The sequence below is a fragment of the Tamandua tetradactyla genome, chromosome 6 (genome assembly GCF_023851605.1).
Source record: "Tamandua tetradactyla isolate mTamTet1 chromosome 6, mTamTet1.pri, whole genome shotgun sequence".
NCBI classification, from domain to species: Eukaryota; Metazoa; Chordata; class Mammalia; order Pilosa; family Myrmecophagidae; genus Tamandua; species Tamandua tetradactyla.
Genome location: NC_135332.1, coordinates 80,361,743 through 80,388,469, shown reverse-complemented (window position 1 = coordinate 80,388,469; position 26,727 = coordinate 80,361,743). Strand labels below are relative to the sequence as shown.

General features: G+C 39.1%; 1 protein-coding gene across 1 annotated transcript; it reads left to right on the top strand.

Moving 5' to 3' along the window:
* The first annotated feature begins 431 nt into the window (after nt 1–431).
* On the top strand, nt 432–25,986 carry LOC143685678 (NACHT, LRR and PYD domains-containing protein 8-like). The gene is given in 5 exon segments (XM_077162973.1): nt 432–553; nt 555–1,608; nt 1,610–1,751; nt 1,754–1,982; nt 25,803–25,986. Coding segments are annotated over 5 exon segments (1,731 nt in total).
* The last annotated feature ends 741 nt before the right edge of the window (nt 25,987–26,727 follow it).

The window sequence follows — 26,727 nt, the reverse complement described above, 5'->3', positions numbered from 1 at the left end:
CATCATCTCTGCTTTGAATTAAGATAACATTTCTGCTTTGAATTCAGATAACATGGCTGAAGCTACAGCAGCAATCTTATACCCATGTGGCAAGAAGCTAGAAGAATCATGGTGATCCTGACTCTGAAACTGCTGAGCCACTGAATCAGTCTCAACAGCTCAACAACCCAATATTTCTTATGTTAAAAAATATTCCTTACTTTGTTTAAGCCACCTTAAGTTGCATTTTATGTTACTTACAGCTTCTTAATTGGTGCAGTGCTGTCAGGAAAACACAGAATGTAGGCCAGTCTATCATAGGACTTAACGTGGACATCAAAACTAGTTTCCTTATTTTTATATTAGTTCTCAAAAATAATTCTGATGGCTGCACCCTAAATTTCTCCCATCTCACCAATACAGATAACATGTAGGAGTACAAATTGTATGTGATGGATAAGTATTTCTCCCCATGGAGCAAGGCTACCTGGCCTGAGAGCCACGTGGATTTCTTTTACCAAGAGGTACACAGACACAAGAAATGCATACCATTTTTATTCCTTCCCAAAAGACCTTGGTGAAAATAGCTCAAGTCTGATCCTGAAGGGAGATACCAGGATTGGAAAAACAACCCTAGCCAAAAAGGTGATGTTGGCATGGGCAGAAAATAAGTTCTACTCCTACAAGTTCTGGTATGCTTTCTATTTCCACTGCCAAGAAGTGAGCCAGGTAGCTGAGCAGAGCTTCTCTGAGCTAGTTGTGAAAAAGTGGCCTGGATCTCGGGCTTCGCTCTCAAAAATTATGTCCAAACCAGATCATATTCTGCTCCTCTTTGATGGCTGTGAGGAACTTACATTCACCCTTGAAGAAAGGCAAGCTGAACTGAGTGAAAATTGGAGCCAGAAGTTGCCTGGGTCCATTCTTCTGGGCAGTTTGCTGTGCAAAAGAATGCTTCCTGAAACAACACTATTGACCGTGATGAGGTTTACATCTTCAGAGAAACTTAAACACTTGCTGAAATTCCCCTTTCCTGTGACACTTAGGAAATTTACTATAGATGAAACAAACAAGTATTTCAATACATATCTCAGAAGAAGCAGTGAGGTGGGTAAAGTCTTGCATTTGGTAATGGGAGACAGGTTACTCTTCTCCATGTGCTGGACCTCCATGGTTTGCTGGATAGTCTGCTCTTGTCTGAAACAGCTGATAGAAAGAGGAGCAAATCTCACACAGATGTGTCCAAATTCCACAGCTGTGTTCATCTAGTATCTTTCTAGCTTGTTCCCAACCAGAGCTGGAAACCCTGGCTTGCAGACCATCCAAGAACAACTGAATGCTCTGTGTCATTTGGCTGCAAAGGCCATGTGGGACAAAAGATGGGTGTTCAATAAGGAAGACCTTGAGCAGTCCAAGTTGGATGAAGCTGGCACTGCTATTTTTCTCAGCATGAATACTCTTCAAAGGGTTGAAGACAATAAAGACCATTATACCTTTGCCCACATGAGTTTCCAGGAATTTTCTGCTGCCTTGTACATTCTCTGCTTCCCACAAAGATTCCAGAGTCTTCAGTCTTTGGACCATGGAGATATCAAGCAACTAATAGCAAATCCTGAAGGAAGCAATAACTATCCTTGCTGGGATGGGGCTTTTCATTTTTGGCCTTTTAAATGGCATGCATGCTTTGGCGGTAGAGCAGACATTTGGATGCAAGCTGTCCTTGGGTAATAATAAGAAGTTGTTGAATGCCGTAGCCCTAGTACATGAATGGAATCCATTCCTCTGTGCTTGGGGGTCCCACAGTTATTCTACTGTCTGCATGAAATCCAGGAGGAGGCATTTGTGCGTCAGGTCCTGAAAGATTATTGTAAAGCTACTTTGAGGATTTGAAAGAAGACAGACATGCAAGTCTCTGCTTTCTGCCTTAGGCACTGCCAGCATTTGCAGGAGATGACACTGAGTATCAAAGGGCAGAAGTTCCACATGGATTCCTTACCTTCCCATAGGTGAGTGCCTTAATCTCTTCCTTGGCAGTAAACCCTATCCAGGGGCCTTGCCTACGTAGTCTGTGGTGTTTGGCTTCTGTCCCCTTTCCTTAAGGACCAGGCCCATAAGTTTCCAGACCTTTCTGATCTCCTCCAAGGTCTCGTTTGCACAATCTTTCTGGGTTTGTTTGTTTGTTTCTATTTTTACTTTTATTGTGGCAAAATATATGCAATAAAAATTTCCGATTTTAACCACTTTCAAGAATACAGCTCCATGGCATTCGTTGTAACCACAGTATTGGGATACCATCAGTGTCATCCATTAACTAACTTCATCACACCACCCCCAGCCCTGGTAACCTGTAATCTAGTTTCTCTTTCTGTGAATTTGCTTTTCATATCAATGAGATCATACAATATTTATCCTTTTGTCTGTGTTATTTTACTCAAAATTATATCTTTGAGATTCATCCTATTATAGCATATATCAAAACTTCATTCCATTTTGCGGCCAAATATTCCACTGTATATATGGACCACATTTTGCTTATTCATTCCTCCATTGATGGACACTTGGGTTGCTTCCATTTTTTAGCTACTGTGAATAATGCTGCTATGAAATTAGCATGTAAGAATCTTTTCACATTGCTGCTGTCAATTCTTTTAGGACTCTACCCAGAACTAGGACTACTGGGTCATACGGTAATTCTAGGTTTAACTTTCTGAGGAACTGCTAAACTGTTTTCCACAGTTTGGGCTGCACCATTTACAATCCTACCACACACAAGTACTTATCTACAGTGGGCAACAGTCCCAATTTGCCTGGGACTGAGGAGGTTTTTCAGACATAGGAATTTCAGTTTTAAAGCCAGGACTGAGAGGCTTCCTGGGATGTGAGATATTCAGTGCTAAATCTGGGACAACCCTAGGCAAGCCATGACAAGTTGCTCACCCTCCTCATCTCTATGCTACATGCCCTTTCCTCCCACACATATATATGGACTTTGCTTCATCTACAACCCCTACTTATGTGTGCCATAAGCAATTTAGTCTCTTGGGAAGTGTTGTCCAAAAGTTTTCTGTGATAATGAAAGTGTGTTATATCCGCACATTCAATACAGGAGCCACTTTTATTGAGTACTTGAAATGTAGCTAATGTGACTGAAGCACTCAATATTTTATTTTAATTAATTCAAATTTAAATTCAAATAGCCATATTTGACTAGCGGCTACCATATTGGATAGCACAGATTCTGGAGCATGGGGGAGGGAATAGGGGTCAGTCTTGAGTGTAAAAACATCTCTTCCATCATTAATCATGGGAAGAAATAATTTACAACTACACCTCCCCAACATGTTATTCTTACATCTCCCTCCTTCCTTTCTTACAAGCAACATGAAATCATTAATTCTATTCACTGTAATCTTCCTTATCCCCTACTCTAATATGAGAGGGCTTTCTGGTGCCATGACTAAGAACTTGAGTTCTCCTGCTCTTCAAGTCACTAACTGTCTTCAGTTTCCTAACATTTTTGGTCACTGTTTGATCATCAATAAAATGGCAATCTAAAAAAACCACATACCTCATGTGTTGGAGATAAAATGAGACAAAAATGTGGTATACTCTGTGATGGTCATGTTCAAGTCTCAACTTGGCCAGGTTATGGTGTCCAGTTGTGTGGTCTAGTCAACTCTGGACTGACCATTACTGTGAGGGTATTTGGTGGATTTACATCATTAGCCAGTTGATTGAAGCTATAGCTGATTACATCTGTAATCAACAAAGGAGGTGACCTTCAGCAAAGGCAGGAGTCTCCTTATCCAATCAGTTGAGGGCCTTAAAGGGAGAACTGAGGATTTCAGCAGTCAGAAGTGTAGGAGATAGGATTAACATAAAACCTGCAGAACTACTTGGGAGTAGATGGCATTAGGGTGGCGGCAGCAGTAAGCTGCTTTATGTTATCTGATTTATGTAAGACAGTCTAGGAGGAAGAGAATGTTTGTTTACCCCAAATGGTTATCTTAGGCACGAAGGAAGAACACTGAAAGATAAGAACTTTGTTCCCTCAGGAAATGCATGCATGCCTATTGTCATCCTGTGGTATATAACCAGGATCTGGTTAAGAATAAAGTTGTCTGAAGTCTGTCTGAAGTAAACTCATGTTTCAGACCCCCTGAGCCCATCTGTGTCTTTCTTTCTCTCCTTCTCCTTTCTTTCTTTCTCATCATTCCTTAATATCCTTCGAGCTCCTTTTCAACAGGAAGCAACACAGAAGGATTTCCATCTCCTCTTCAGGCATCCAGCTTCTCCTGGAGAGTTCACTGAAACTGTCACCAGAGTTCCCAAACTTTGGCCTAGCTTGCAGAACTCAGACAATCCCCATAGTCATTTGAGCCAATTTCTATAATAAATTTCATTATATTATATATTATAACTATATAATGCATGTCCTGTTCGGTCAGTCTATTTCCCTGGAGAATGCTAATATGTACACTGAACAAGTCCAGGCCCTGCAGTTAGTACTCAACAAATATAAGCGATTATCTTTAATGGAATTCTTATCCCCACTTCACAATTGAACATCTTTGGAAGATCTTCATTTTGTCAAATATGGTGGATATTTTTCTTTTTGTGTCTCATAAGAAGTGGCAGAATTCACTGACTACTTGTTTTTTATATGGTTTCATATAGGATGAATTTTATTTAGCACATGCCAGGTATTAGGCATGGTGGCAAGTATTTGCTTTACATGAATTATTTCTCTTAATGTCACTGCTTGATGTGCAATGCATTGATGATCAAATAGATGATGTAACTTTTCCAAGATCATGCAGCCAATTGAAACTGGCTGAAATTTGATCCCAATAGCTATGATTGAGTTAAATGAGGTGGACAATTAGACTGATTTCCCAGGTTGGGGGGCATCATCCTTTCAGATGTGTAATTAAAGTTTTCCCCATTCTGTGACAGTTCCTCTTTAAAAAGTCACAACCTCTTCCAGACTCATGTTCTCCCATAAGAGATTGCATGCATCTTAGGCATATCAGTGTGTAGCTCTCCTGTTCTTTTCACACACCATCTACTAGTCTAATGTATGATGAGATTACTAAAAGCTGGCCTCTTTGACTGTTAGTGGCATTTAGGTTATGTTCCTTTCTTCATTATCACCCCAAAAATGTTCAGGTCTCCTTAGTTTCATGTGAGTCTCTCTGAAGCAGGGTTCAGCAAATGACAGCTCAGGTCAAACACAGCTTGCTGCTTATTTTGTGAATAGGTTTTTATTGGAATACAGCCATGCTTGATTGTTTACATATTTTTTATGCTTTCATGCTAGAATGACAGAATTAAGTCATCACAAAGCCTCTGGCCACCAAAGCCATCTGGTCCATTGTAGGAAAAGTTTGCCAACCCTGCTCTAGGGCACATTCTTAGAGAGGAATTGCTGGATCACAGGCTACACGTATTGCATCTTCAACTCTACCACATAGATCTCACCAAATTGTTCTCTAAGGAATCTTAGCACTTCATAGATGTACTGATTTTCATTTACTCAGATATTAACTAACACAGGACAAGGTTTGTCCATGTCTGGTCCTGACTTACATACACAACTTCAGTCTGCTCTACAATGTGCCATGGTTGATCCTCCAGCCCCTGAACAACTTTTACGTGGGGGAATAATGGACACCAAGAGCTTGATGCTCTAGTAGGTGTTTCATATCGGTCTTCCCAACAAAGACCTCCAAGGTCTAATCACAATGTCTTGATTTGAAACTGAAAAATGTGAAGGCCAAAGTTTAGGAGAACCCGTTAGAGACAACAAATTTCTTTCATGTTGTTTATTCCATTAATAACTTGCATGGAAGTTCCGGGAGGGCCTTGGTGTAGTATTCCTATGTATTTTCATTTATAGATGTCTGTATAAATATAGGGTTTTATTTTATGGGATTTTATTTTAAAGAAAAAAGGATAAATATATTATAAAGTGAAAATAGCATTTTTCACATCGTGTCTTAGAAATCTCTTAATATTTATATATTACTCAGTCTTCTTCAATGAGGAATTCTTCCTAAAATAGATATAATGTATATTATTAAAACATTTCCCCCTAAATATATATGTGGCTTGTTTCCAGCCCTTTATTTATGCTGCAAGAAAAATCCTCATGCATGCCTCCTGGTTGGCCTTTCTGAAGAGGACAGTCTGTGGAGGGATGAAACAGAAGGTTCTTCCAGAGCCAAACTACATTCTATGCTGGTCTTGCTCTGGAATTTCCTTTGCTGCCATGCTGTACCAAAAATATTTCTTTCTCCCATGCTCTGATCCTAAATAGGGCTTTTTAAAATAAACATTTTATATTTGCAGAGTAAGGATGTATGATGCAAGACTTAATGAGGGAAACAAATCCAGAGGCCATGGACAGAAGACTGGATAAACAGAATGTGGTAGAAACATACAATAGAATATTATTCAGCTGTAAAAGTAATGCAGTTCTGATACATGCTACAACATGGAAAATCTTGAAATCACAATGTTGAGTGAAATAAGACAGACTCAAAAAGATAAATATTATAATTCTACTTATACAAAGTATCTAAAATAAACAAATTCATAGAGGCAGAAAGTAGATTTAAGATTACTAGGAGCCAGAAGTAGAGTAATGGGGAATTATTAATAGGTACAGAATTTCTGTTTGGGGTTTTGAAAAAATCTTGGTATTGGTAGTACAACATTGTGAATGCAATTAATACCCCTAAAGTGTACACTTAAAAATGGTTAAAATGGGAAGTTTTGTGTTACATATATGTTACCAGCATAAAATATATATATAATTCAACCTCTTTCCCAAACAAAATCCCAAGTGATTAAAAACTCTTATTTGAGTTCCTGGGAAAATATAGGTGCCCTTACTGAAGGCCATGAATCTTTCTGGAATGAAATGAGAAGTCTTGTGATGGCTTCTTGGGGCCTTTTTCTATGGAGGGAGACCCTCAGAGTCACAAAGAGCTCTGTGACTCTGGCCAGGGCAGGGAACACCAGCCCTGCTCTTTCTAGTAGGTCTTCTTAAATTTAACTCTCCCAATGAGCCATTTTCCTTGTTTACCATTTCCTTAAACTGGAAGACCTAATGTTAGGTTCTTCCTCTGCTGGCAAGACTTCTATTCTGTATTCTGGACAAATGAAGATTTGGGAACCTGGGCCGTGATGAACATAGTTTTCAAGCCTGTGTTTGTGAAGGTTCTTTCTGTGGCACTAAACATCCTCAATGTAAAGTACAAAAATTACTGTGAGGTAGGTAGAGCTCAGCCGTGTTCCACAGATAAGTTAGAGAAGGGACGGGAGGGCGACTGAGGCAGTGATTCAGGAGTGCAGCTGCCATGGGAGAGCCTTCTGCACCACATAAGGTGGCCCTGGTTGCAGAGACCGAGGAACTGAGAGGCTGAAAGCTGAAGCCTGGGGCAGAGGTGCGGAGCCCGTGAGAGTGCACAGATGGGAGCTGGGGACTAGAAAGTAACACAGGCCACATTCCTTGGGCACGCTACCCTCACCAAAGCAGTCCCAGGACCCACAATTCACCCCACACACATGAAGCCTGTCACCCACTCCCATTCCCCATACTCCAGGTGCCCCCACCTAATGCCACAGCTCTACACATGCACACAAAGGGCCCTGTGCCTTAGGCCAGCACACACCAGGGTTATGCCCCCCAGACCAGTGCAGCCGAACAGCTACATCCTCCCTGGCCACTAGGGGCCCACGTTCACAAGCATCAATGTAACATCCCCAACCTGGACCCATACCTACCCCGAAACAAATCACCCTACTGAGTGCTCCACCCCATGCCCTGCTCCCTGCTGTACAACCATCCCACAAATACAAGGCCTTAGACTACTGAAAGAAATCAACTCCCAAAATAAATCAACCAAGATATTTACATGCCATGAACACAGCAGCAGATCACTACGCATATCACAATGCAAACAGATATAGGCCTGCCTAATGACCAAATTAAAACACCAGAGGAGACACAGACATTGGAACAACTAATTGAAGATATTCATACAACTCTACTTAATAAAATAAGTGGTGTGGCAAATAATATAAAGGAGGAGATCAAGAAGACAGCAGAAGAGCATAAAGTGGAATTTGAAAGAATAAATAGAAAAATATTGGAAATCACAGAGATTAAAGACCCTGTTCACTAAATAAAAACCATACTAGAGACACACAACACCAGACCTAAAGAAACAGAAGAAAGAATAAGTGATATAGGGAACAGAATAACTGACTTTGAAGACTCAAAACAGCAAATGGCAAAAAAAAAAAAAAGGAAAAAAATTGAAATGGATCTCAGGGAAATGATAGACAAAACAAAGCTTAAATAAAGGAATCATTGGTGTCCCAGAAGGAGAAGAGAGGAGTAAAGGGCTAGGAAAAGTAGTTGAGGATATAATGGGGGAAAACATCCCAACCCTCATAAAGTACATCAATATACAAGTCACAGAAGCCCATCAAACTCCAAACAGAATAAATCCAAAGAGGCCTTCCCCAAGGTACACACTAATCAGTCTGTCAAATGTTGAAGAGAAGCAGGAAATCCTAAAAGCAGCAAGAGAAAAACAACCTACTACATACAAAGGAAACCAAATAAGACTGAGTTCAGGCTACTCAACTAGCACCCTGGAGGTGAGAAGGCAGTGGTATGATATATTTAAGATCCTGAAAGATAAAGACTTCTGGGCAAGAGTTCTATACCAGCCTAATTGTCCTTCAAAATTGAGGGAGAGATTAAAGTTTTCACAGACAAAGAAGTCCTGAAAGAAATTTTCAACAAGAGACTGGCCCTACAGGAAATACTAAAAGGAGTTTTGCAGGCTGAAAAAAAAAGACAGGAGAGGGAGGTCTGGAGGAGGGCACAGAATTGAAGCATACCACAAAGGGAAATTTAACTAATACAAAGAGAAAGAGGTAAAAGGATATATAGATCTGACAAATAAAATTAAAAAGATAAGATGGAGGATTCGAGAAATGCCTTTTCAGTAATAACTTTGAATGTTAATGGATTAAATTTACCAATTAAAAGATACAGATTGCCAGGATGGATTAAGAAACATAATCCAGGTACATGGTACTTACAAGAGACTCATCTTAGACACAAGGATACAAATAGATTGAAAGTGAACAGTTGGAAAAAGATTTTCCACGCAAGATGTAACTAAAAGAAAGCAGGAGTAGCTATGCTAATATCTGACAAAATAGACTTTAAATGTAAAGACATCATGAGAGACAAAAAAGGACACTATATACTAATTAAAGGGTCAATTCACCAAGAATATATAACAATCATAAATGTTTATGCTCCCAATCAAGGAGCTCCAATGCACATGAGACAGACATTGGCAAAACTGAAGGGAGTGATAGATATTTCAACAATAATAGTAGGAGACTTCAATACACCACTCTCTCTATAGAGAGAACAACCAGACAGAAGATCAACAAGGAAATAGAGAAGTTAAATAACTTGATAAGTGAATTAGACCTAACAGACATATATAGGTCATTGTACCCCAAAGCACAAGGTTATATATTCTTCTCTAGTATGGAACATTCTAGAGGATAGATCCAGGATAGATCATATGCTGGGGCACAAAAGAGGTGTTTATAAATTTAAGACACTGAAATTATTCAAAGCACTTTCTCTGATCACAATGTGATGAAGCTGGATCTCAATAACCACCAAAGAACAAGAACATTCACAATACATGGAGATTAAATAACACACTCTTAAACAACCAGTTGGTCAAAGAACAAATTGCTAGAAAAATCAGTAGCTATCTGGAGATAACTGAAAATGAGAATACAACTTATCAGAACTTATGAGATGTGGCAAAGGATGTGCTGAGAGGGAAATTTATTGCCCTAAATGCTTATATGAAAAAAACAAGAAAGAGAAAAACTTAGGGACTTAACAGCAAACCTGGAGGAACTTGGGAAAGAAGAGCAAACTAACTCAAAGCAAATGGGAGAGGAGAAATAACAAAGATTAAAGCAGAGATAAATGAATGGGAGAACAAAAGAACAATAGAAAGAATCAATAAAACCAGAAGTTGGTTCTTTGAGAAAATCAATAAAATTGATGGGCCACTAGCAAGACTGACAAAGAAAAAAAAGAGAGAGGATGAAAATAAACAAAATCAGAAAGGAGAAGGGGTACATTATCACAGACTGTGAAGAAAGAAAAGAAATCATAAGAGTATACTATGAACAACTCTATGCCAACAAATTAGACAACTTAGATGAAATGGACAAATTCCTGCAGACACACAAACAAGTTACACTAACTCAGGAAGAATTAGATCTCAACAAACCAATCACAAGTAAAGAAATTCAATCAGTCATCAAAAATCTTCCTACAGAGAAAAGTCCAGAGCCAGATGGCTTCACAGGGGAATTTTATCAAACATTCCAGAAAGACCTAAGACCAATCCTACTCAAACTTTTCAACAAAATTGAGGAAAAAGGAATTCTACCTAACTCATTTTATGAAGCTAGTGTCATTTTAATACCAAAACCATGTAAAAATGCTATAAAAAAGGAAAACTACAGGCCAGTCTCCCTAATGAACATAGATGCAAAAAATCTCAATAAAATATTAGCAAATCGAATCCAATAGCTTGTTAAAAGATTTATACACCATGACCAGGTGGGGTTTATGCCAGGAATGCAAGGATGGTTCAACGCAAGAAAATCAATTAATGCAATACAGCACATTAACAAATTGGAAGGGAAAAGTCATATGATCATCTCAATTGATAATGAAAAAGCACTCGACAAAATTCAGCATCCTTTTCTGATAAAAACATCTCAAAAGATAGGAATCAAAGGTAACTACTTCGATAAGATAAAGAGAATATATGAAAAACTGATAGCCAGTATTGCACTCAATGGAGAGAGACTGAAAGCCTTCCCCCTAAGATCAGGTACAAGACAAGGATGCCCATTGCCACAACTATTATTCAACATTGTGCTACAAGTTTTAGCTAGAGCAGTCAAAGCAATCTTTGTCCTGCCTATTCTTAGGCATGGCAAAGAAATAAAAGGCATCCAAATTGGAAAGGAAGAGGTAAAACTCTCATTATTTGCAGATGACATGATACTATACTTGGAAGATCCTGAGAAACCTACAGCAAAGTTACTTGAGCTAATAAACAAATTCAGCAGGATGGCAGGATATAAAATTAATGTGCAAAAATGTGTAACATTTCTATACACAAGCAATGAGCTAGCTGAGGAGTCAGTTGAGGAAAAACATCCATTCAAAATAGGAACTAAAAGAATCAAATATTTAGGAATGAACTTAACTAGGGCTGTAAAGGATTTATGCACAGAAAACTACATAACATGCTACAAGAAATCAAAGGAGATCTAAATAGGTGAAAACACATTCCCTGCTCATGGATAGGAAGGTTAAATGTAGCTAAGATGCCAATTATCCCCAAAATTGATGTACAGATTCAGCAGAGTACTAATCAAAATTCCAACAGCCTACTTTAAAGATTTGGAAAAGCTAACTACCAAATTCATCTGGAAGGAAAAGAGACCCAGAATAGCTAAAAGCAACCTAAAAAAAGGAAGAACGAAGTGGGAGGATTAACACTCCCTGACTTTAAAACCTGTTATAAAGTCACGGTGGTTAAAACAGCATGGTACTGGCACAAAGACAGAAGCAGTGACAAATGGAATCAAATTGAGAGTGCAGAAATAGACCACCAAATCTATGGTCAGCTGGTTTTTGACAAGGCCCCCAAATCCTCTGAACTGGGACAAAATCGTCTTTTTAATAATTGGGTATGGGAGAACTGGATATCAACAGCCAATAGATGAAGGAGGACCCCTATCTTACACCCTACACAAAAATTCACTCTAAGTGGATCAAACACTTAAATAGAAGAACTAGCACCATAAACCTTCTAGAAGAAAATGTAGGGAAATATCTTCAAGACCTAGTAATAGGAGGTATCTCCCAAACTTTACACCAAAGCAGAAGCAACAAAAGAAAAAATAGATAAATAGAAACTCCTCAAAATCAAATGCTTCTGCACCTCAAAAGACTTTGTCAAAAAGTCAAAGAGGCAGTCAACTCAATGGGAGAAAATATTTGGAAATCACATATCAGACAAAGGTTTGATTTTCTGCAAAAAGAAAGAAATCATACAGCTCAATAACAAAAGAACAAAAAACCCAATTATAAAATGGGCTAAAGATATGAATAGGCATTTTTCTGAAGAGCAAATACAGATGGGTCAAAATACATGAAGAGATGCTCATTTTCACTGGCTATAAGGGAAATCCAGATCGAGACAATGAGATATCACCTCACACCTATAAAAATGGCTGCTATTAAACAAACAGGAAGCTATAAATGTTGGAGAGTATGTAGAGAAACTGGGACACTTATGCACTGCTGGTGGAAATGTATGATGGTGCAGCCACTGTGAAAGACTGTTTGGCAGTTCCTTAGGAAACTAAATATCAAGTTGCCCTTTAACCCAGCAATAGCACTACTTGGTATATACCCAGTAGAGCTGTAAGCACTGACACAAACAGATATTTGCACACCGATGTTCACAGCAGCATTATTCACAATCACCAAAAGATGGAAATAATCCAGATGCCCATCAACAGATGAGTGGATCAACAAAATGTGGTTTATATATATGATGGAATATTATACAGCAGTAAGAGGAAATGATATCCCAAAGCACATGACAAGATGGATGAGCCTTGAGGACATAATACTGAGTGAAATAAGTGAGACACAAAAGTATAGATGCTGTATAATTCCAGTTTTATGACAAGCATAAAGGTATAATCAGTCTTATAATACAGAATATAGGGGACTTAGAAATACATAAAACCTAGACATGGGTGAACTGTTAGCTAACGAGGTTGAACTCCAATGTAAGGGAATAGATAGGAGTGAAGGTGATTCTCTAGTAGGTCTGTAAGTAATATTACCATATTGAAAATGAACAAGATTGAAAGGGGTTGAATAGATCTACGTGTCCCACTGATTAACAATAGAGATATAAATTAGTTCTTGCAAGAATTACTTCAAAGATATGAGTTGTGTACAAACAGTGTATAAATCCAGCGTACAGGGGGAAAACTGGTATTGCATGCTATGGATTATGTTTAAAAGGAAAATATCAGCACTACCACAGCAAAGGTAAATAATGGGGGAGGGACAAGAGTTAAGAGAAAGTTTAGATTTCCCATTTGGCGAGGGTGTGTTTATTGGTTATCTTTCTCTTGGGAACAATGAAATTATCTAAAATTGAGAATGGTGATGGACTGTGGACTTTGGGCCCTCTACATGATGGCTGATGAATGCAGATGGCTGAAGGATGCACTGACTGAGAAGAAGATTGGTGAATGAGGTTGTATATTCGTGAACGAAGGTTGTGCTGCTACAAAAAGGAGCACAGTTGTGAGACATGCAACGGTGTGAATGAACATGTGGGACATTTGGTGAGACAAAATAACCCAGAAACAAAAGAACACGAATGGTATGGTCACCTTTAGAAAATGCTTATAAGAAAACAGGGGCCTAGACTGCAAGCTTTTTGAGCAGACACATGAAGTCCAGAGTAGTGATTATTATTTCTATATTGCAAGAGGCTGTTTCATATATATATATATATATATATCCTTATATATATAGGTTATATATATATAACCTGACATTTAGAGATAAGAATGAGGCCAATCAGGTTGGGGCTAAAGTAATTCAGAACACAAAGGTAAGGAAGACAGTGTCTATATTTTAGAACCACACATACTCTTTGAGACCAAAGGAAGAGAGGTTTAATTAGTTTGGAACTGAAATTTTCTGCAGTGCATAATCTAACTTAACCTATCTGTAGACCTCATTTTAACAACTGAAACACAGGGAGCCCAGAATAAGAAAGAGGTCCTTTAATCCTGTAATGCCTGGATACATCCTAGAGTATATTAAGTAGATAATCAAAAAGTATTGGTAAAAAATTAAAAATTAAAAAAAATGTATTGGCAAAGTCCCTTGAGGGATGGGAGAAAAAGGAACTATTAAACCTTACCACCAGGGAATCCCCTGATACTGTGTCAAGCTTTAGGGACACACAAATCAGTAGGCCATGCCTTTGATATGAGGCTTACTCTTGTGAAGCTTATGTAGGTAGCAGAGAAGCTTAGACTACCTATAAGAATGCCTAAGAGTTACTTCTGGAGGACCTCTTTTGTTGCTCAGATGTGGCCTCTCTCTCTCGCTAAACCCAATTCTGCAAGTGAAATTACTGCTCTCCTCGCTATGTGGGACATGACATCCAAGAGTGAAAGTCCCCCTGGTGATGTGTGAGATGACTTCCAGGGATGAATCCAGCCCTGGCACTGTGGGAACAACAATTCCATCCTGATCAAAAGGTGGGAAAGAAGTATAATAAAGTATCAGTGGCAGAGAGAGTTCAAATAGAGTCAAGAGGCTACTCTGAAGGCTGCTCTTACCCAAGCTTCAGGTAGACCTTGCTACCTGTCATAACCTGCCAACCCCCAACTAGGACCATTCCAGCCAATCCTAAAGAACACCTAGTGCAATATATAATATTCCACAAGGGTTCCAGGCACTAGAGTAACTTTTCAGAAACCTACAACCTCCAGATGGGTCCCTGGTCCAGATAAATCCTGAAACATAGAGGGCCCAGCTTCAGAACGTCAGATAGTTCCATCTCCCTACCCCATATTAGTGACACTCCCTTCCACTATCAAAAATTTAGAATTGCCATAGCCCAAACAACCCGAATGAGAGGTATGGAAAGATCAAAGGTGATGGTAGAGTTATACACAGAAGATAGGACTTAACAAATGAATATGAATTCTGAATCATTAAATTGATATCTCTTTTAATCTCCAGTATTTTAGAGCAGCTAGAAGTAAAAACCTAAAATTGTGGAATTGTAACCTATGTCAAACTCTGAAATATGTTCTACAACTAATTGTGTTGCTGTGCTTTGAAATGTTTTGCTTTTTTGTATACATGTTATTTGTCACCAAAAAAGAAGGAAAAAAGTCAATTGTGATGATAAAAAAATTATTTAAGCCTTCTAGCTTCCTACATTCTGGAGAAGCTAGAAGGAAAAATATGAGAGAAGTGTATGGTAGCCCATGACAAACTCTGGGATCTGTCCTGTAACTACTTGTTGAAGAATGCTTTGAAAACTATTGCTTTTTTATTTCTTTGTTTTGTACATATGTTATACTGTGCAATAAAAAAAAATTTTAAAAAACAGGAATAGTCTGTTTCCCATCAGCTTCTTCATTCTCTCTCTACTCATGTACCATGTCCAACCTGCGATGGGAGGTCTAGAAGGACATTAGTGGGTTGAGAGTATGGTAGCAACGATGAGTGATGAGGGCGTGGTGTGTGAGTCATGGACTCGAGTCAGAAAGTCCCGCCAGTTACCAGCTCTTTGTCCTTAAATGAGTGGTTCATATAATGGATGGTTGGATTTCTGACACCTTACCCTGCTGTGCCTCAGTGTACCCATCTGTAAAATGATCATAATTATGGAAAGATCAAATGAAGTCATATATGCAAAGCTCTTAGAACAGTACCCAAAACAGAATACATGCTTTATAATAGTCATTACTCTCAGGCCTCCTCACGTCTGCTAGATGCACTTCATGTGGTTTGAGGTAGGTACTATCATGATGATTTTATGGAGGAAGAAAATGAGAACCATGGAAGTTACATAATGTTTCTAAGCTCTTGCAGCAAATACACTTGGGAGAATGTTCTCCATTCCATCTTCTCCATGACCAAACCGTGCTTCTGTGATAAGTCACATGAGTAGGTCCCTGTAGGTGGAAAGTTTCTCCAAAGAGTAAATGTCGGAGCTGAATTGGAAATAAGATTTGCATTGAGGAAGGAAGATGAGACAGACTTTTATATTGTAATTTGATAGGTTATAATAAAAGAAAAATGCTTGCATGCCTTGACACCAACTTCCACTTTTTAAAATTCATCCTAGACAAATCCATATACAGATATCCAGAGGAATGTACAAGCATTTCACTGAAACATTATTTTCAGCAGCAAAAACTTAGGCAGTGCTCACCACATTCTTAGTTGCCTTTGGTGATTTGTGCATCCATGCAACCATTCTACAAAGCAGGTACTCCCATCTCACAGATGAAAAAACTGGAGCACAAGTTACACAACTAGTATGTAATAGAATCTAGATTTAAACCAGATGATCTAGCTCCAGAATCAGTTCTCTTAGCCACTGCACCATATTTCATCTCTTTAGGATTTTAAGTCCCAGAAACCCAATAATTCATCATATGAATCACTAGTCTCTTCCTTGAAACAGCCCAGAGGATGTCACCCACTCTGTGTCCAGTTCCTTAGCCCATCTGTCTCCTATTACTATAACAGTTATTATTAGCTACCATGTACTGAGTGCCTACTATATAGCAAGCATTTTTCATGCACCATCTATAATAATTCTCACTACCATCCTAAGGAGAAGATACCAGGTGCTCTTTCCTGTGGACCTGGAAACTGAGGCTCAGAGAGTTTAAGTGACTTTCACAAGGGCAACAACTAGGGAAGCTGAGCTGAGTCATGCCCTCAGTTCTTAGCCTGTATTGCACAGCAAGGGTCCTCGAACATTGATGGACTTGCAGAAGGTATAAGCAGCAGGAAATGAGCTCATATAAATTTACCATGCAATAGATTATATTAAAAACAAAGGTAATGAAACTCAACCTTTCCCAATTATTTTTCTACATTTTGCTATTATTGATGCCTGGAGTCACCAAACGTTTTCTGTAAAAGGGCCAACTAGTGAATATCTTCAGCTCTGCAGACTATGAAGTCTCTATTACAACTACTCGACTCTGCCATTGAAGCCCTAAAACAGCCCTAGACATTCTATAAATGAATGGGTGTGGTTATGTTCCTATAAAATGTTACCTATGGGCATTGAAATTAAAATTTCATGTCATATTTTTTCGATTGTTTTCAACCATTTAAAAGAAATTTTTAACTATTCCTAGCTCATGGACTGTACAAAAGCAGGTAGAAGACAAGATTTGTTCCATGGGCCATAGATTGCCAACCCCTAATCAGGATTCTTGAGGTTATTTTGTTTATTATGACTATATGGTAGAAATACTAGATAATGATGTGCTACTGCACATCTCTTCCCACCTCCATGTTCAGTGACATCACGTTGGCAGCTTGAGATCAGCCCCAGCAAGAGTATTTATACTATAGAAATCACTGAACACTGCACATCAGGGATTCTTTTACCCCAAAATTAAACCAACATATGACTGACGAGCCCCCACTCAATCAGTTCTATTCCCTCAAGTAAATCTGTATGGCCTCTCTGCTTGTGACCAGTTGCCAACTGTACCCCTTTATATCCATCTGAGCTGAATAAATCTTGCGTATTCTCTGCCCATTATTGCTTTTATTTTACAGAACCAGGAGCTGGTACAGCATGGTTTTCTAAAGGTCTTCATAAGCAAACAAATTTCATATTGAAACCTAGTTTGACATGATGGCAGCTGTGCAACTTAGGAAAGGTTAATTAGCATTACTGATTCTACAGTTCTCCATCTAAAAACTAGATCATTAAATACACCCTAGGGTCATTGGATGAATAAATTAAATAAGGAGTTGTATTTTAAAGGCTGCATAGTGTCCCTGGGACATAGGACCCAATTGGTAACCCATTCAGTAGGTCATAGCTCCAAACTGATAATTTGGGGATAAGATGCTGAACCTGATGCAGATTTACTGGCTGGGGAAGATGAAAATAACCCCAGAATGATCTTCTGTGAAGAAGAAGAATGTGAGGCTGTGGGTGTGTGGTTGTGTTTGTCTTCCACAGGCTGGAAGACTTCCCAGTCATCCCTGAACATTGTTGCAATATTGCCTGGGCTCTCAAGGACAACTCACACCTGAAACCTCTTTTGCTGAGGATAAGTTCCCTGGATGATCAATGGCCTTGCAGCAGACAGAATGTCAACTGAAGAAGCTATCGTACGTCTCCTTTGTTGGTTGTGGTGTTCATGCATTTGGAAGATGTAAGGCTCCTGGGAGGAAAGGAGTAATGGGGGATATATATATATGGACAAACATAAGTCTTCTGATGCATATAATCATTTAGCTATGTCAAAGAAAGTTTCAACAAAGTATGTGTGTATAATTAAATATAGCCTGTATAAAACATACACATGTATAACAGATATCCTGGAATGTAAACTTATAATGAGCCCTATGCACCCATCAGCCAGTTTATGAAATAGAATCTCACCAGTACTGTTTTCCCTCCTCACTGATTGCATCAGTCCATCCCCCAGGAAAGCTATCTTGAATAGGGTTCATCAAATCCCTTGCTCTTATTTATCCTTACACAGAGCATCACATAGTTCTGTGTTGCTTTGAATGTTACATGAAAGGCATCACCTTCTATGTGCTCTTTTCTGGACTAACATTTTAGTGCTCATCTATATATAATTGCTTCTGTAGATAATTCCTTTTCACTTCTGAATGATAATATATTGCATAAATATGCAATCTTATTTAACCACAGTATTTATCCTTCCTACCCTCAATTAAGGCTCAGGCTTCTTCTAGTTGTCAGCTCTACACTAATTATAAGAATAGAATTGTTTGACCATGGAGAATATTTGTCTTCAGTTTCGCCAAGTGTATTCCCAGAGTGTTTGCACCAATTTGTAGTCCCATTAGCAGTGTGTTTGAAATGTGCAATCACTCCAAATACTCATTCAACTCTTGTTACTGTCAGTATTTTTGTTACTGTCTCACCATTCTGTTGAATATGAAATGTTATCTTGTTTTAATCTGCGTTTCTTTAATTACTAATGGACATATTTTTCATAACGTTACCGTTCATTTGGGTTTCTCTCAAGTATATTGCCTGCTCACGTATTTAACCCATCTTTCTTTTTTTTTAACTTTTGGAATTATTTTTCTAACCTAAGTCATATTCCACATTGTTATGTATTCTTTGGTCTTGCTGACCTATTCCTTCTCTAGCTTAAGCCCTCTATATAATTCTTTACCTGATCCCCAATTCCATTGTCCTACCTTGCTCACATCAAAGACACTACCCTTTCCTCTAAAACCTGGAAACCCTAAGAGATAATAACAGAGGTACAATAAAGCTTTTACATTCAGAAGGAGAGCCCAAATGAAAATTTGGAAAACCCAGTCATGAGAATGACTACAATTGCATCATCTGAGTGTTATCCTCCAACAGGTTGGAGAATTGAGACCTCACAAAGTCTTCTCGTAAAAACTCTTTTCTCTTATCTCAGAAGTAATAAGACGCTGACCCATCTAAACTTGGCAGAAAATTCATTGAAGGATGAAGGGATGCTTCATCCCTTTGGGAAGCCTTAAAACACTCAAAGTGTCCTCTACAGAGACTGGTGTAAGTTTCAAAATATTTTCTTCTTGAAATCTCCTTGAACAGAATAGAATGATTGAGAGAACCTGTTACATATTCGTGTATGCAATGCCTACTACACATTAGGCATTGTGCTGATGTTAGAGGAAAGTATAGTAAAGAAGAGGGTTGTTATTATTTAAGTTTCAGAGACGCGTTGTGTAATGGCAGAAATGTCAAACTGTGTGCCAAGGCAACAAGGAGTGAATTTACAGGGGCACTACAGGATAATTTAAATTTAAGGGATGATGAAATCTGTTCAGCACCATGAAAACTACCAGCTCTGGGTAGTTTAGTTTCCATATTAGAGCGCACTACATTCCTTTTGATATTGTTATATCTTTACAAAGTTGGATTTTCAGCAGTTGTTGTCGTGAGAGTAAGTACAATGCAAAATCCAAAGAGGAACTATTGTGACATGAAAAAATTACGGAGACTCTACGAACCTCTGATCTAAAGTGTTCCCATAAGTCCTAGATATTCTGAGTGAGTGGTATGCCTCTGCCTTTGAGGCCAGAATGAGTTAATATGACCTAGTTTGCTACTTTAGGAAGCGGGTCATGTTAATAGCTCAGCAGTATAGACAAGAATAAAAATGATATCCTGTTTAATATTTTTTCTACTACATCATGAATTCTTTAAATGATTTCCCTTAGGTGTCAAGATGCTTTCATCTATTATTAACAGATAATCAACTTAAACCGTCTTAAACAATAAAGAAATTTGTTGGCTCATAAAACCAGAAATTTAGAGGTAAACAGTCTTCTTGATTGGACACTGAGGTCATCTTGGCTCAGCCATCTTTTTCTCATGCACAGTTCATCCTCGGAAAAAATTTAATAACAACATCTTAAGCCATCCTAGGACTTAATCTACCCACAGCAATATTCATAGGTCCTAGATGAATAAGAAAGAACTTTTCCAAAAGCACGCACAGACTTCATTTCGGGTCTCATTAGCATAAAAGGTTATATGCCCATTTATGAACAAATCCAAGGCTTGGGAGATGCAGTCATGCTTATATCAGTCAGATCAGCCACTGCGGACAGAGTCAGCTTCTTCTGAGCCATGTGGGCCTTATGAGAAATGGGGTTTTCTGAACAAAACTGGGCATATGTTATGAAGAAGGGAAGGGGGAATGCAAACATCATAGCAGTCAACATGCTGAATGCAGCTTTGTTCTATTTTCATCTTTCACTTCAATGTGACAAGTTCAAAGATAAGTACATAGACCTGTCAATACAGGTATAATGATTGTCTATATAATTTCACCTGCCATATCAGTAACAGTTCTTTGATGAAAAGTAATAAACTGAGTCAAGTCTACATAAAGGGGAATTTCCTGTCTTGTCTTAGGGGTTAAGGCATCGTGCAGAAACTGGAGAAGTGGGCTTATAGGTAAGCATGAATCAAGAGAGCTTTAGAGGCCAATAAGAAGGAGCCACAATTTACCTTCTAGGGAAGGAGGTCCTTATGAAGTTCTATAGTGACTTCATATCTACCAGAAGGAAAAGCCCCTGATTCTAGAAAACTTTACATCACATTTGTGGAGAAAAGGTCATTCAATGAAAGAAAATCAGGGGGGACATTAGAAAAGGGAAATGGATGCAGGACTCTCAAAACAATAACAATGGAGAGGGGACCCAGAAATGTCCATGGTGCTTATGGTGATGTCAACCAGTAGTTTCAAAAAATGGACCTGTGGTTAAATGTCATGGTGCTTTAAAAAAAAAAACACACGTTATTGTAGTAACGTATATATACACAGGGTCTTGTGTCACTATGACTAAGAAGACGAGCTGTGTGGCACTTCTATAAATGATCCCAACCAAAGCGTCAATCAGGGTTTCTATTGCAAAAAGCAGAAACCAAATGTAAGTAGGTCAGGCAAAAAGAGAGAGAGAGCCAGAGAAGATATTTTGTGGATAGAAGGAGCTCACAGACTCAGAAACTGGAGGAAAGTTAGAAAGAGGGCAAGAACTAAGGAATTTTCCCAGGTCATTCCACAAACATCTAGCAGAATTCAATGGTTAGATGATGTTATCCTCCTTTCATGATGTCATAGCTTTACAAAAAAAAGAAAGAAACTCTCAGTTTCCAGGTGAGTGCATCTAGGTCATGTGCCTATGCCCCAGGTGTAGGGATAGCAGGAGGGAAGCTCTGTCCCCTTTGACATTCGAGGGGAAAGGTGCCTGTCCTGCCTCCATACAAGACTTAAACAATGTGGGATTCCACAAAAGTATGAAGGTGGTAGATGCTAGATAGTGCCTGCAAATAAGTCCAGATGTTCACTGTACTATAGAATCTGCATGATTTCTCAGTGACTTCTGATTGCCTCTTTGCCTAATTATTACCTTCTTCTCCCCTTCTGCTCATCCTATCTCAGCTGCACACTGTCCCTCAGTTGAAAAAAGCTCAGTAGTGTATTACCATGTTTTTCTAGCCCAGTGCATTGAAATTCCTTTCAGGGGAAATTATTCTATACCTTGACTTTTTTCAGTGTCTACCACATGTCAGGCCCTGTGTAGGTCTTTAGGGTATGAAAAGGATTAAGACAGACCAGTCCCTTACCCCAAGGTAATTTAGAATCTAGAGCAATAGTTTTGAAGCAGGAGTGAGTTTGCTTCCCAGGAGACATTTGGAAATATCTGTAGATACTTTTCGTGGCCATAACTTGGGGGGAGGGTGCTAGTGGCATCTAGTGGGAAGAAGCCAGGAATGCTACTGAACATCCTATAATGCACAGGATGGTTCCTCACAGCAAAGAATTATACAACCCAAAATGTCCACAGTGTAAAGATGAGAAACTCTAGCCTCTCCAAGCACCCCTGCCATTAAACAACTAGATGCCAGTAGGATCTCCTAGTGGTGACAATTACAAATGTCTCCAGATGTTGTCAAATGTTCCCTTGGGGCAAAATCATTCTCGGTGAAGAACCAGTGGTCTAGAGCAGAGTTGGTCAAACTTCATATTAAAACACAATGTAATAGTCAGGATCAGGGTAGGTTTTGCTACAATAACAAACTCTTCTTTCCATGCCTACACTCTCCTGCTACATGCCTGTGACATTATTCTTCTTCTGGGACCAAGGGTAATAGAGCAGCCACTGTCTGGAATATTTCTGCCCACAGCTTAGGAAAAGAGAATGGTAAATCCCATACTGACTCTAAGCTCCCAGACACATTTTATTAGAAAAAGCAAGTAGCATGATCACAGCCTAATTCAAGAGTCTGAAAAAATGTTCTTGGAAAGAGAGAATCACAATATTTGTGTCAACACCTTGACTACCACACACTGGACAATGTATTGTGTGTAACTGAAATAAGAGTTCCATGAAAAATACCCTTACTACTTAGGATGCACCCCAATTTTTTAAAATATATTTCATTTTGCAAAGATTTTGATGTGCTAGCCTATTAGTTTCTCTCATTAGGGAGCCACAAATCTGGGAAGCATTCACTTGGAGATGTAGGATATAGATAGGTAAATGAACTGGCAAGCATGATATAATGCAATAAGTGCTTCCATAGAGAAACTTCAGGGTGCTTTGGGGAATAGGCAGTATATCTAAATAGATGTTATTTAAGTGATATTTAAATCTGCAGGAGGTGGTGACTTTAGGTCCCTTGTTGTTGCCCTCTCTTTGTTAAGTTCTTGCACCCTGTCTTGGGCTCACCCTCAGAAAAGCCTTCCCTGGCCATTCCATTTAAAGCAGTCCAAACTCACTCACCCCTTCCAGCATACATTCCATCTTATTGCTGTGTTCATTTCCTGCTAAATGTTTATCACAATCAGTGGTATGCTGGAGCCCTTGAGAACCAATTGTGTGAGTCTCTTCCCAACCAATCCATTGATCTCATTTTGGTGGCCTAAAATCAGCCATGGTGAGAGTGTTTACACCACAGCAATTGGTAATCACTACGAATCAGGGCTCCTTGTCTGTTTCAGAGAGCTGGTTAACCAGTGCACAACTGAGCCCATAACTACCTTATTTACATCTTTATTTTTTTTGTCTCATATTAAAATATGAGCTGTGAGAGGGGAGGCAATTCGTGTGAATTCTCATCACCTAATTCAATACCTGAAACATAACTGATTTCAATAAATATTTTTTAAATGCATGAAGTGACACAAAATACCTGAATCACTGACACTTTTAGCTTCCCAAAAAGAAGCAGGAATGGTGCAGTTACTTTGGAAAATAGTCTGGCAGCTCCTCAAAAAGCAGAACATAGTTACCATATGAACTAAGCAATCTACTCCTAGGCTGCATGCCCAAGAAAAATGATAATATATGTGTACACAAAAACTTGTACACGAATGTTTACAGGAACACATTCATAATAGGGAAAAGGTGGAAACAACCCCTGTCAGACAACTGATGAATGGATAAATAAAATATGTATATTTGTCCAGTGGAATATTATTCAACCATAAAATGGAATGAAGTGCTGAGTCATAACTCAACAGGATGAACCTTCAAAACTTTAAAACATTGAGAAGGAAGCCAGTCACAAAAGACCCCATATAGTACAATTGGTTAATATGGAAATCCCAGAATCACTAATCTGTAGAGACAGAAAGTAGCTTAGTGGTTGTCAGAAGCCGAGGGTAGAAGTTGGAGAATAATGGCTAAGTGTACAAAATTTCTTTTGAGACCGATGAAATGTTCTAGAATTGTGGTGATGGTTGCACAACCCTGTAAATATATTAAAAACCACTGATTTAAGTCCCCTTTAGGGGAATGGTGAGAAAGGGGGAAAATTCAACTTCCCCAAGTTGAATTCTTGATATTCTCACAAGCAGTATGGACAACCAAAGCTATAGGCTGAGCCCCCAGTCTGGGGGGTTGTTCATATGAAACTTAACCCCACAAGGATAAGTCAAGCCTACTTAAAATTAGGCCTAAGAGTCACCCCCAAGAAAACCTCTTTTGTTGCTCAGATGTGGCGCCTTTCTCCAGCCAACACAATAAGCAATCTCACCACCCTCTCCATGTCTACATGGGACATGACTCCCAGGGGTGTGGACCTTCCTGACAATGAGGGACAGAAATCCTAGAATGAGCTGAGACTCAGCATCAAGGGATTGAGAAAAACTCTAGAATGAGCTGAGACCCAGCATCAAGGGGTTGAGAAAACCTTCTCGACCAAAAGGGGGAAGAGTGAAATGAGACAAAGTGTCAATGGCTGTGAGATTCCAGAGTCGAGAGGTTATCCTGGAGGTTATTCTTACGCATTAAGTAGATATCACCTTGCCATCCAAGATGTAATGGAGAGGCTGGAGGGAACTGCCTGAAAATGTAGAGCTGTGTTCCAGTAGCCATGTTTCTTGATGATGATTGAACAATGATATAGCTTTCACAATGTGACCCTGTGACTGTGAAAACCTTGTGTCTGATGCTCCTTTTATCTACCATATCAACAGACAAGTAGAACATAGGGAATAAAAATAAATATATGGGGAACAAATGTTAAAATTTTATCTACCATATCAACAGACAAGTAGAACATAGGGAATAAAAATAAATATATGGGGAACAAATGTTAAAATAAATTTAGTTTGAAATGTTAGTGATCAATGAAAGGGAGGGGTAAGGAGTATGGTATGTAAAATTTGTTTTCTTTTTCTGTTTTTGTTTTATTTCTTTTTCTGAATAGATGCAAATGTTCCAAGAAATGGCATGATGATGAATATGCAACTATGTGATGATACTGTGAATTACTGATTATATATGTAGAACAGAATGATCACAATAAGAATGTTTGCATTTGTTTGGTGTTTTGTGGTATTTAAAATATTTTAAAATTAAAAAAACATTGATTTGTACACTTTGAGTGAATTATATAATATGTGGATTATATATTGATAAAGCTGTAATATAAAAAGAGGTGGGAAAGAGGTAAAACTTAAAGGTCTGTTGGTTGGTGTTTCTTTACATGTGTTTCTTCGCAGGCTGAGGAAGTTTGCTCTGACCTCTGCTTACTGTCAGGATATGGCCTCTGCTCTTTATAAAAATAAGAGACTGAGAAGTCTAGACCTTGGGCTTTATAGCCTGAAGGATGATGAAAGCTGATCCTGCTGCATGGGGCCTACATTTGAGGTCAGGACAGTTGTATTGCAAACCCTCTCATCATTTTTTGGAATTAGGGATCTCATAGCCTGTTCTTGATAGACACTGCTAGCACCCAATGGGATGATCATCGTAGGTGTGTGAAACATTTGAGGTGAAAGTCCTAGTTCCCGTCAGGGTACAGTGTCTTGGCTTTCTGTGGCTGTGGGGTGTAGCTGCTTTCTGCTGACTGTCTACCCTGCAGACCGGAAGGGTGCCTGCTCATGACCATCTGCAGCCAGGCCATGGAAGCCATGTGCCTCAACAACCAAAGCCTGAGGTACCTGGACTTGACCAAGAATGACAGCGGATCCAGAAGCAAATGCTCTTGTGTGGAGCCTTTCGGAACCAAAGATGGAGAGCAAAGTTCTCCTTCTAAGTCTCTATGAGGTTACCTGTGCTAAAACGATCCTCCAGGAAAATTTCATTGTAAAGGGCGAGACCCTGGACCTAAAACATGGTGACAGATGTTGCTAATATCAAGCTCTCTTTTCCTGGGGATTTATAGCTTCCAGTTTTTTGCTTTTTAAACTTCAGCTCCTGCTTTTACCTAATGGGGAAAAAAATGTCCTGGACTCTCCTGACTGATTTTAAATTCTCCACCTTTTCTTCTTGAGTTTGCTATTACCATGCATCAGCTCTGTCACTGTGAACAAGTTTGTTTGCCTTTCTCAGCTTCAGTTTTCCAATCTTTAAAATTGGGATGGCACCCTCCTCCTTCAGGATTTCACAAGGATTGAAAAAGAATGCCAGACCCTGACACTCTTGCTTTCCCAGTCCGTGGTAGGCTCAGGTGACCCTGACAACTCTACTGGTGGACTTGCTATCTGCTGCTGATTAACAAGTTACCTCAACACTTAGCAACTAGAGACAACAAGCATTTATCTTCTCACACAACTTTAGGATATTTCTAGCTCATGGTTTCTCATGAGATTGCAAGCTGCCAGCTGGGGTGAGATAGGGGCTAGAGAACCTGCTTCCCAGTTCACTCACGTGGTTGCTGGCAGGAGGCCTCAGTTAATCTCCACAGAACTGCTCATGATATTACGCTGGATTACTCCAGAACAAGTGATCCAAAAGAAAGGGAAAGGAAGGTAGAAGAAGAGGGGGAGAGAGAGCCCAAAACAGAG